Source organism: Bufo bufo, chromosome 4, assembly GCF_905171765.1.
Source record: "Bufo bufo chromosome 4, aBufBuf1.1, whole genome shotgun sequence".
Lineage (NCBI taxonomy): Eukaryota > Metazoa > Chordata > Amphibia > Anura > Bufonidae > Bufo > Bufo bufo.
Window position 1 is genome coordinate 440,397,120 of NC_053392.1, and position 13,147 is coordinate 440,410,266.

General features: G+C 40.6%; 1 protein-coding gene across 1 annotated transcript in view; it reads right to left on the reverse strand.

The window, feature by feature from the left end:
* The window catches only part of NOX3 (NADPH oxidase 3), a 123,118-nt gene that overhangs the window by 87,984 nt on the left and 21,987 nt on the right, over positions 1 to 13,147 (reverse strand). The window contains exons 3-4 of the mRNA XM_040427287.1: positions 3,593 to 3,703; positions 3,411 to 3,495 (exon numbers count right to left, since the gene is read on the reverse strand). Coding sequence (XP_040283221.1) covers positions 3,411 to 3,495; positions 3,593 to 3,703 — 196 coding nt within the window. The remainder of the gene's footprint in view (positions 1 to 3,410; positions 3,496 to 3,592; positions 3,704 to 13,147) is intronic.

The following is a 13,147-nucleotide window of genomic DNA, read 5'->3' on the forward strand; positions in this document are numbered from 1 at the left end:
TTATATATCCGCATTTAGTGCTGTCTCCGCATTAAAATGTATTGGCTCTTTGGAGAGAAATATCTTGGTCAAATGCCAACTTTGTATAAAAAAATGGGAAAAGTTGTCTTTTGCCAAGATATTTCTCTCACCCAGCATGGGTATATGTAAAATGACACCCCAAAACACATTCCCCAACTTCTCCTGAATACGGAGATACCACATGTGTGACACTTTTTTGCAGCCTAGGTGGGCAAAGGGGCCCATATTCCAAAGAGCACCTTTCGGATTTCACTGGTCATTTTTTACAGAATTTTATTTCAAACTCCTTACCACACATTTGTGCCACTAGAATGCCAGGGCAGTATAACTACCCCACAAGTGACCCCATTTTGGAAAGAAGACACCCCAAGGTATTCGCTGATGGGCATAGTGAGTTCATGGAAGTTTTTATTTTTTGTCACAAGTTAGTGGAATATAAGACTTTGTAAGAAAAAAAAAAAAATCATCATTTTCCACTAACTTGTGACAAAAAATATAAAATTCTAGGAACTCGCCATGCCCCTCATGGAATACCTTGGGGTGTCTCCTTTCCAAAATGGGGTCACTTGTGGGGTAGTTATACTGCCATGGCATTTTCCAGGGGCCCTAATGTGTGGTAAGTAGGTAAATGACCTGTGAAATCCGAAAGGTGCTCTTTGGAATATGGGCCCCTTTGCCCACCTAGGCTGCAAAAAAGTGTCACACATGTGGTATCGCCGTATTCAGGAGAAGTTGGGGAATGTGTTTTGGGGTGTCATTTTACATATACACATGCTGGGTGAGAGAAATATCTTGGCAAAAGACAACTTTTCCCATTTTTTTATACAAAGTTGGCATTTGACCAAGATATTTCTCTCACCCAGCATGGGTATATGTAAAATGACACCCCAAAACACATTCCCCAACTTCTCCTGAGTACGGCGATACCAGATGTGTGACACTTTTTTTGCAGCCTAAATGCGCAAAGGTGCCCAAATTCCTTTTAGGAGGGCATTTTTAGACATTTGGATACCAGACTTCTTCTCACGCTTTGGGGCCCCTAGAATGCCAGGGCAGTATAAATATCCCACATGTGACCCCATTTTGGAAAGAAGACACCCCAAAGTATTCAATGAGGGGCATGGCGAGTTCATAGAATTTATTTTTTTTTGGCACAAGTTAGCGGAAATTGATATTTTTTATTTTTTTCTCACAAAGTCTCCCTTTCCGCTAACTTGGGACAAAAATTTCAATCTTTCATGGACTCAATATGCCCCTCACGGAATACCTGGGGGTGTCTTCTTTCCGAAATGGGGTCACATGTGGGGTATTTATACTGCCCTGGCATTCTAGGGGCCCTAAAGCGTGAGAAGAAGTCTGGAATATAAATGTTTAAAAAATTTTACGCATTTGAATTCCCGTGAGCAGTATGGTGAGTTCATGTGAGATTTAATTTTTTGACACAAGTTAGTGGAATATGAGACTTTGTAAGAAAAAAATAATAATTTCCGCTAACTTGGGCCAAAAAAATGTCTGAATGGTGCCTTACAGAGGGGTGATCAATGACAGGGGGGTGATCAATGACAGGGGGGTGATCAATGACAGGGGGGTGATCAGGGAGTCTATATGGGGTGATCACCCCCCTGTCATTGATCACCCCCCTATAAGGCTCCATTCAGATGTCCGTATGTGTTTTGCGGATCCGATCCATGTATCCGTGGATCCGTAAAAATCATACGGACATCTGAATGCAGCCTGACAGGGGGGGGTGATCAATGACAGGGGCGGTGATCAATGACAGGGGGGTGATCAGGGAGTCTATATTGGGTGATCACCCCCCCCCCTGGAAGGCTCCAGGGAGACGCCTGTATGTGTTTTGCGGATCCGATCCATCTATCAGTGGATCCGTAAAAATCATGCGGACGTCTGAATGGAGCTTTACAGGGGTGTGATCAATGACAGGGGGGTGATGAGGGAGTCTATATGGGGTGATCACCACAGTCATTGATCACGCCCCTGTAAGGCTCCATTCAGACGTCCGTATGCGTTTTGCGGATCCGATCCATCTATCAGTGGATCTGTAAAAATCATGCGGACGTCTGAATGGAGCTTTACAGGGGGGTGATCAATGACAGGGGGGTGATCAATGACAGGGGGGTGATCAGGGAGTCTATATGGGGTGATCACCACAGTCATTGATCACGCCCCTGTAAGGCTCCATTCAGACGTCCATGTGCGTTTTGCGGATCCGATCCATCTATCAGTGGATCCGTAAAAATCATGCAGACGTCTGAATGGAGCTTTACAGGGGTGTGATCAATTACAGGGGGGTGATGAGGGAGTCTATATGGGGTGATCAACACAGTCATTGATCACGCCCCTGTAAGGCTCCATTCAGACGTCCGTGTGCGTTTTGCGGATCCGATCCATCTATCAGTGGATCCGTAAAAATCATGCGGACGTCTGAATGGAGCTTTACAGGGGGGTGATCAATGACAGAGGGGTAATCAATGACAGGGGGGTGATCAGGGAGTCTATATGGGGTGATCAGGGGCTAATAAGGGGTTAATAAGTGACGGGGGGGGTGTAGTGTAGTGTAGTGGTGCTTGGTGCTACTTTACTGAGCTACCTGTGTCCTCTGGTGGTCGATCCAAACAAAGGGGACCACCAGAGGACCAGGTAGCAGGTATATTAGACGCTGTTATCATAACAGCGTCTAATATACCTGTTAGGGGTTAAACAAATCACATCTCCAGCCTGCCAGCGAACGATCGCCGCTGGCAGGCTGGAGATCCACTCTCTTACCTTCCGTTCCTGTGAGCGCGCGCGCCTGTGTGCGCGCGTTCACAGGAAATCTCGGCTCACGCGAGATGACGCCAATCGGCGTTAGTGTGACCTGGGAGCGCCGCAGAAATGACGCCTTTCGGCGTTAGTGTGACGGTAAGTGGTTAAATTATAACTATTTAAAGTATATATACCGGAATACTGTTTTGCCCTATGTGATATTGGGTGTTGAGAGATGCAACTGCATGCTGGGTGGTACTGTATGACTCCCAGCAAGTATCATGCATCTGTATTAATCTATAAAATAGGACCAATGCAAAGTCTTAATGGGTGTGCAGTTATCTTTCTCCACCCCAGTTAAGAACGGGTGGGAGAGTATCTCTGCAGACTAGTTTTAACATTTGTTTAAAAACTAATTTCCAGGACATCCAGCTTGCAATGCAAATTTGCAATATATTATACACAAATACATATCCATAGAATGTTGACAACAGAATTACGATGACAAGAAAAGGTAAACATATACAGTGATGGAATTTTCCATAAAGATGTGCTATAATGTTCCAAAATAAAGATAGATAGATAATTAAAATCATTATTTTAGCTTGCTCAATATAGAAATATACCTGCATGAAGTACGATCATATAGCCAACAAACCGATGAAATGTAATGTTTTTGTCAAGCAGCCTTCTGAGATCTCCTCTGCAACACTAAATAAAAACAAGAAATCATTGGATCGTCATAAAACACAGTGTACAGAGTGCTATGAAGTATAAACTAATGTTGCTACACTTATTTTCTACTTACTGCACTAGTTCCTCTGAGCAGAGATACAAAATTTCGACAGACAGGTAGTATAATCAGCATGCAGTTAAAGTTCAGACACATTGCAGAAGCTCTTGCCCAAGCTAGAGTAGACTGTAGAGGAAGACAACCATGTTAGAAAATAGACAAACAAAATAAATGTTCAGTGTCAACAGCTATAACCCCCAAAAATTGGCGCATGGCACATTGGACGCATACGAAAGTATCGCCCCATCTCATTAATTAATACCGATAATAAAATATTGGCTAAGATATTGGCAACTAGACTTAGATGTGTGGTCCGGGGACTTGTTCATGAGGATTAGATGGGATTTATGGCAGGTAAAACTACAACTGACAATATAATGCGATATTTTGTGAACACCCAGCTTGAACCCACAAATTGCGGTGAACGATTGATTGTTACTATAGACGCCTCAAAGGCGTTTGATACTATAGAATGGCCCTACTTGATTACAGTATTGATGAAGATGGCATTTGGTGACAATTTTATATGATGGGTAAGATTGTTATACAAATCTCAGCAAAAGTGATATTAGCTTAAACATCTGCAGGGGGGTTAGACAGGGTGGTCCCCTCTCCCCTCTGCTGTTTGCTATAGCTATAGAGCCATTAGCTGATATTATGAGACAAGATGAAGAAATTGTGGGATTCAGGTTTGGTGAATATGAGGAAAAAATTGCATTGTATGCAGATGATATTATGCTGATTGTAGGTTCTCATAGATCGCTAGTGAAGATTTTTTCAGGTTTTTGACCAATATGGTAAATATGCTGGGCTCAAAATAAATTGGTCTAAATCAGCCTGTATCCCGCTTGATCCTCTGAATGATTTTATACCAGGAGCATTGGAAATTAACAAGATTAACGAACCCGTCAAGTATCTGGGTATTCAAATAACTTCAAATCCAAAGCACTATATTCAGTTGAATGTGGCCCCTAAAATACAAGAAATTAGGAAGAAAATAGGCGTATGGAAAAGATTATATTTCTCGATGGCAGGACGGATCTCTCTGATTAAAATGTGCCTATTACCCTCCCTGAATTATATATTATGGAATTCTCCCGTAATAATCCCCAAAAAAACATTTAAAACAATAGCTAGTCTTTTAACGGATTTTATATGGAGAGGGAAAAAACCAAGGATAAAAGCATAAATACTTTACATCCAAGAGAGGGAGGGTGGTTTATCCGTCCCAGATCTGGAACTCTATTTTGTTGCTGGCCACATAAAAAACATGATAATGTGGAGTAACACGGCAAGATGTAAGGCTATGATTACAGGGATAAACTATCGGTTAGAAAATAGTAATATTTTCCAAATAATAGAAGTGGGAGTTTTGTTACAACAGGGAAGTAATAAGATTCCGATATTTGAATTGATGGATAGGGTTTGGAAGGAAGCAAGAGGGCTGTGGTCCCAGTCTGGAATCCATGTTGATACCTTATTGTGGGATAATATCCACCTTACAGAACTAAAACTAATTGAGCAGAAAATTTGGTGGAAACATGGAGTCCATAAACTGGGTCAGGTATGGAGACAGGGGGACATAATACCATATGAAGATCTTAAAAAGGAGCTTGGTTTGGGTAGCTTAGAGCTGAGTTTTTTTTACCTACAACTAAAACAAGTACTGCGAACTTGGTTGGGAAAAGGCACACAAATTGATACCCTCCCACGGCCATTAATGAATATCTCTAAGATAACATCAGGGGGGAAATTAATTTCTAAAATGTATGAATGCTTGCTACATCAGAAGACCAAGAAAAAAGCAGTAAACAGTTTAATGTATAAATGGAAAGACGCTATAAACCCCCAGCAAGAAGAGTTTTGGGAATTGGCTATAAAGGAAAAAAATAGAGTTTCGAAGAACTTTTCCCATAGGATTACCCAATTTAATATATTATACCGCCTAGGATATTAATGAAGTGCTATAAAACCAAAGTGTTTAGTTGTTTAAAATGTGGGGAGGAAGGGGTGGATGATGTCCACATACTCTGGACATGCAAAAAGATTCAAGAGTTCTGGGGTAAGGTCAATGACAGAATAGAGCAATACCATCGGTTTAAAGTCCCTAGCTCTTTTGAGACATGTATACTGGGTGTGATGGATAAAATGGAAACCCCACAACATCGGGAAATTGCTTCCAAACTCCTTTTTCAAGCTAGGAAATGTATTGTTGGACATTGGGGAGGTAGTGCGGTTCCCACGGTTAGGGAATGGGAGAAGATCACTAGATCCTCACTTGCCAGAGAGGAATTCCATCTGATAAATACCAAGAAAAAACATAGATTTGCCAGAATATGGCAGAAATGGCTAACATAGCTTCCTTCTGGGAGATGATGGCTGTTGCAGGTGGGGCCGAGGGGAGTGGGCACGATAGAGGGGACAGAGATAGGAGGAATTTTTTTATTTTTTTTTCATATTCTTTTGAGCAGATAATGAATAAGGGATGGGGGAGGGGAGGGGAATATAATGTTATGTATCTAAAGATTATTGTAATATTGATATATTTATATTTTTTAAAGATGGTATATATTGTTATATGAAGTAAAAAAAATTATAATAAAATTTTTTATAAAAAAATAAAAGTTCAGACACATTGCAGAAGCTCTTGCCCAAGCTAGAGTAGACTGCAGAGGAAGACAACCATGTTAGAAAATAGACAAACAAAATAAATGTTCAGTGTCAACAGCTATAACCCCCAAAAATTGGCGCATGGCACATTGGACGCATACGATAGTACAGATACAATAGCAGCTATATTGTTACGTTAGAATACAAGTCTCTATAGAAATTCTTTACAGTGATTATCACTTCAACCATATATAATGCCCTCAAAATGTATTTACTTATAAAAGGGTATGGTGAGAAAGTTCTGGATTTCCAGTGTACTGTTTTGAAATGCAACACAGCTGCAATGGACCGGTGCACAAAATGTACTCAAATTGTCATCAATTCTTTCTGCCTAACTACATTGTGGCCCACGAAAAAGTAGCCCACCTCCAGCAATAGATGAACGAGCAAATGGATTGTTTTTTTTTTTTATTACCCACAAGTCACAAAAGAAGCTGAAAGTGGTCCCCGTTCACATCTATGCATCTTTGGGCATGTCGGCTGATACTGCTTGCAGCTCTTCAACAGTGATGCTGCAGAAGAAAAAAGGTCCTACTTTTTCCAACAAGATGGGGCAACATGCCACGCCTCATGGAATTCACTGGCACGAGTTAATGAATTGTTTACGGAGGAGCGAACTGCGAGCAAGGGGTACTTGTCCATATGCGATTTTTATCTGTGGGGAAATTTCAAACAGAAAGTGCACGCTCACAATCCACATGCCCTTGATAAACTGAAGGAAAACATCACAAACACTATCTGCATCTTCACAAGCGTTATCTACTTGCTCGTTCATCTTGTCATTCTATCACTGGAGGTGGGCTTTATCATGGGCCACCCTGTACAAAGCTAATACAGTATGTGATAACTATATATCACACTTGGATAAAAGTTGTTAGGAAATTTTTTTCATGTCGCTCTGGTTGACACATTTGCATGGACAGTGAACTGGTTGGCAAACTCTGTGGGACATTGGAGCTATTTTATGGACCTTGCTTGGCACAAAACTATGCTTATTTACCTATGAAAGATACAAAATATGGGTTATTCTATGTAGATATAAATACTGTGCTGGTATTATTATTTATAATCATTGGGTACGTATAACGTGGCCTTAGTCTAGTGTAGAAGCACAATTCTGGTATGTGTATAACTAGCTATGGGCATTCAGGTTGACAACAGCATTTTGGCTAATAACAGGGAGGCACCTCTATGAAGTCCATATACACTAATAAGGCATATAGAGAAGAGTCAGAGTAAGGCATCCCATTTCCCCTCTTCCAAACCATATCACATAAATACACAGCAGTTTGCAACAATTGCCAGGTTCCTGCTGCAGATGGAGGCCAGGTATGGCTGTAACTAACAGCCACTGGTCCAGGTGCCGATAGCAGACACCCAGTGGCTCTTAATAACCCCTTCTGGATCACACCATATACATTAATGGATAAAGGCATGGATCTTTTCCCTGCAGCCCATTCATTGACATGGTAAAACTGATGCCACTACACAGATCCACTGGAAGGACTGGGCTGTCATGCTGACAGGTAGATCCTGTACTCATCACAGTAAACCTCTCATCACAGAGTTGTGTCCGCATTCGGGTAGTTGGTAAGGATGCCTATGCGGTCAGAGAGAAGCTTGTAGGTGTGCAGAGAAGACACTATCTGCATCTTTTTTGCATGACTGTGTATACAGATCATTAGTAACTGTGAACTATGGGCTGATACCATTAGATCACTGTGATTTGTATGTGATAACAGCAGAAAACATGTAGACAATGCGGGGAATTTATCATGAGGGTAATATCTGAATTCAGTTTCACAGAAGTCTGCATTGGAGTACTTAGCACCAAATGTATCAACATGTTTGTTAAATTTGAAGAACCTCTAAGGCCACTTGCACACAAATGTTTTTTCTTTCCGTGTCCGTTCCATTTATTTTGTGTCCCGTATACGGAACAAATCATTTCAATGGGTAAAAAAATAGAACATGTCCTATTATTGTCCGCATTACAGACAAGGATAGCACTGTTCTATGAAGGGCCAGCTGTTCTGCTCCGCAAAATACGGAATGCACACGGATGTGATGTCATCTGTATTTTTTGCGGGTCCGTTTTTTGTGGACAGGAAAATACATACAATCGTGTGAAAGAGGCCTAAACCTAACATTTTTGTCTAAAAATGCTACTCAAGGTTTCCTACCCCACCCTCTTACTGGACTGACATACTTTTTTTACAACTTTTTGTGAGCCAAAACCAGGATTCGAACCTCCACAGAGATAAGGTATAAGGGAAAGATCTCACTAACTGAACACTGTGTAAATAAGGCATCACTTGATAAATCTGGAGTGAAATGCATTAACATAGCTGACCACACCCACTTTCCCACATTTTTTAACTGGAATGTGCTGTGTAAAGATACAAAAAGTTACAAACATTTTGTTCAAATGACCCCAAAAAGACGCAAAGCCCCTATCTTGTGACTTTTTGAAGACAAAATTCTGGAGTACAAAATTCTGCAGGATAAATTCCCCCTAAAGTCTTCCCTGCTAACCTGTGTCCTCATAGTAAAAAAAAATAATTTTGTAAAATGTAAAAAAAATAAAATAGATTAAATAAATAAAAAAATACCACCTAAAAAGTACACATCTAGAAAATGCCAGTACTTTATTATCATCAATGTACAGAGACAGTATCTAAAGATAAGGGAGGAAGATCCATATAAAGCTAAAATAGGGTATTGTTTTTGACACTACAGTGACGCCATACATTACCTAATGTACACATACTTTACTGTTCTGCACAGGAGAATTAGAGGATTCGTTTTTTGAGTAAACAGTATTTTTGAACAAAAATTAAGACATATCATGAAAAATCTGGAAATTTGTTTCTAAACATGCCCCTTATGAAGGCCTTCAAAATTAATTGATAACTACTCTAATTTTAAATAATAAGAAATGTGATGTGCCAAAAAAGTATATATATATATATATATATATATATATATATATACAGTGCCTTGCAAAAGTATTCACCCACTTTGACTTTTTTCATATTTTGTTACATTACAGCCTTAAGTTCAATGTTTTGTTAATCTGAATTTTATGTGATGGATCAGAACACAATAGTCTAAGTTGGTGAAGTGAAATTAGAAAAATATATAAATAAAACTATTGTTTAGAAACAGAAAACAGAAAATTGGCATGTGCATATGTATTCAACCCCTTTGTTATGTAAAACAAGAAAAGAGGGAGGCAGCGCCACATGTGCGGTGTCACTTTGTAGAGAGTGGTTTGATAAAGGTTAGGGTACGCTTACCATCTGTGGTTGTGAGGAGTCACAACCACTGTAGAGAGCCTTGCTGGTAATTATAGTTCGCCGACCAGCACACCGGCTTGTTCCAGGTTGCAGCCGCAGTCACATTGTTGTGCCCCAGCAGATGAGGTGCACACAGTGGAAGTATCAAAACGAAAACTGGTAAAAACCGTATTTTGACAGCCTTTTCCAGCGCTTGCTTGGAAGGATTCAGACCCAAGTCATCGGACAGATAAGGGGTTAGCTTTTATTTGCAGGGTAGTCAACGCGTTTCGAGGGCTGAATTGCCCTCTTCTTCAGGACGGTATACACTGAGAGGAATTACAGCACAGTTAAAACATATCAAAAATCAGAATTTTTGGCACGCAGGCCAATGGGGGTGGGGGGTGGTAGGGCTATAGGCGTGTTTGGGTTGGGTTGATTGACATTACCCTTCCCGTTATACATCATATAGCAATGGTGTATGCTTAATTAAAACCAATCAATAAATAAATAAAAGTATACTCTTGGCTTATAGTAGTTTTTAAAATATATATAATTTTTGTTTTTGTTTTGTTTTGCAGAGCAAAGGTTGCCCTGTGTCTCTCCAGCAGTGATGCGTGTGCGGATACCTACAGTATATGTAAGGTATCTAAGAATGTCTCTGGGGTCGCATTCGTATGTATGTATGTGTGGTTGGCAATCTGGTGGTTTGTCTCATGAAAATGACAGTTTGCCTTACAGAATGGTAGTCAGGTAAAAATTTTGCCTCAAGTTTATATTTTATGTATTTTAACTATGGGGTGGGCAGTATATACATATACACATATGTACATACACACACGTACCCACGCATACACATATATGTGTGGCTGGCAGTCTTGGCCTTTATGTATATATGGGAATGGCTGAAAAAACAGGGGTACACACACGTACCCACGCATACACATATATGTGTGGCTGGCAGTCTTGGCCTTTATGTATATATGGGAATGGCTGAAAAAACAGGGGTATGTGTAGTATATTAGTATATTGGAATGGTTACCATATAACTGCCCTTTTTTTTTTTTCTGGATGTCAGCTGTCTGCCTCAAATAACATCCAAGAATGCATAATAATTTACTAATTCCAATACTACATCAACCAGTCCACAAAATAGGTGTATAAGTACGCTCTGACCAGACAAAAGAGACAAGAACAAAACTGCGATAAGATGTCATAGAAAAAAATAAAAACTAACAAAAAAAAAAAACTTGCACACCTCACAATAGTACACATCAGTGCACGGTCAATTCTATTGGTTTCATTGTTCTTTTTTATTTCTCCGATATGTACACCGGTTTTATTTTATTTTATTTTTCCCTCCAAACCTTTCCCTTCCATCAATGTTTGAAACCTATCAAGCAAGCGCCGGAAAAGCGGTCGAAATACTGTTTCCACAATTTTTCCTCTCCTTTGATATACATTTACGATATGAGAACCTTCAAAGATGGCTCCTGTGCCAGTTCTCTGAAGCCAAAACTACTCACATACAAACCTACTGTAGCCAGCAGCTCCCTGCCAGTCAATCACATTGGAGTAATGAGAGGCACACCTCCCGACTCTGAAACCTAGCACAGACATGCGGTGTGGGGGACTGCTCCCCCTCCAGTCTTCTTAACTGGACACAAACAAACCCTAGCAACTGTCTGAAAAGGAGCAGTGAAAAAGGACAGGAGACATCAAGGTATCATAAGGTAATTATAGATCCTTTGGCAACCAACTACAGGCAGTTATATGGTAACCATTCCAATATACTATCACTATATAAGATTCAAACACATACCCCTGTTTTTTCGGCCAGTCCCATATATATATAAGGGCCAAGACTGCCAGCCACATATATATGTGTATGCATGGGGGCGTGTGTGTATGTACATATGTGTATATGTATATACTGCCACCACCCCATAGTTAAAATACATAAAATATTAACTTCAGGCAAAATTTTTACCTGACTGCCATTCTGTGAGGCAAACTGTCATTTTCATGAGACAAACTGCACCAGATTGCCAACCACACACACATACAGTCGTGGCCAAAAGTTTTGAGAATGACACAAATATTAGTTTTCACAAAGTTTGCTGCTAAACTGCTTTTAGATCTTTGTTTCAGTTGTTTCTGTGATGTAGTGAAATATAATTACACGCACTTCATACGTTTCAAAGGCTTTTATCGACAATTACATGACATTTATGCAAAGAGTCAGTATTTGCAGTGTTGGCCCTTCTTTTTCAGGACCTCTGCAATTCGACTGGGCATGCTCTCAATCAACTTCTGGGCCAATTCCTGACTGATAGCAACCCATTCTTTCATAATCACTTCTTGGAGTTTGTCAGAATTAGTGGGTTTTTGTTTGTCCACCCACCTCTTGAGGATTGACCACAAGTTCTCAATGGGATTAAGATCTGGGGAGTTTCCAGGCCATGGACCCAAAATGTCAACGTTTTGGTCCCGGAGCCACTTAGTTATCACTTTTGCCTTATGGCACGGTGCTCCATCGTGCTGGAAAATGCATTGTTCTTCACCAAACTGTTGTTGGATTGTTGGAAGAAGTTGCTGTTGGAGGGTGTTTTGATACCATTCTTTATTCATGGCTGTGTTTCTGGGCAAAATTGTGAGTGAGCCCACTCCCTTGGATGAGAAGCAACCCACACATGAATTGTCTCAGGATGCTTTACTGTTGGCATGACACAGGACTGATGGTAGCGCTCACCTTTTCTTCTCTGACAAGCCTTTTTCCAGATGCCCCAAACAATCGGAAAGAGGCTTCATCGGAGAATATGACTTTTCCCCAGTCCTCAGCAGTCCATTCACCATACTTTCTGCAGAAGATCAATCTGTCCCTGATGTTTTTTTTGGAGAGAAGTGGCTTCTTTGCTGCCCTTCTTGACACCAGGCCATCTTCCAAAAGTCTTCGCCTCACTGTGCGTGCAGATGCTCTCACACCTGCCTGCTGACATTCCTGAGCAAGCTCTGCACTGGTGGCACTCCGATCCCGCAGCTGAATCCTGTTTAGGAGACGATCCTGGCGCTTGCTGGACTTTCTTGGACGCCCTAAAGCCTTCTTAACAAGAATTGAATCTCTTTCCTTGAAGTTCTTGATGATCCTATTTTTTGGGATTAAGTTAATTTTCATGGCAAAGAAGGACTATGCAATTCATCTGATCATTCTTCATAACATTCTGGAGTACAGTACAGACCAAAAGTTTGGACACACCTTCTCATTCAAAGAGTTTTCTTTATTTTCATGACTATGAAGGCATCAAAACTATGAATTAACACATGTGGAATTATATACATAACAAACAAGTGTGAAACAACTGAAAATATGTCATATTCTAGGTTCTTCAAAGTAGCCACCTTTTGCTTTGATTACTGCTTTGCACACTCTTGGCATTCTCTTGATGAGCTTCAAGAGGTAGTCCCCTGAAATGGTCTTCCAACAGTCTTGAAGGAGTTCCCAGAGATGCTTAGCACTTGTTGACCCTTTTGCCTTCACTCTGCGGTCCAGCTCACCCCAAACCATCTTGATTGGGTTCAGGTCCGGTGACTGTGGAGGCCAGGTCATCTGGTGCAGCACCCC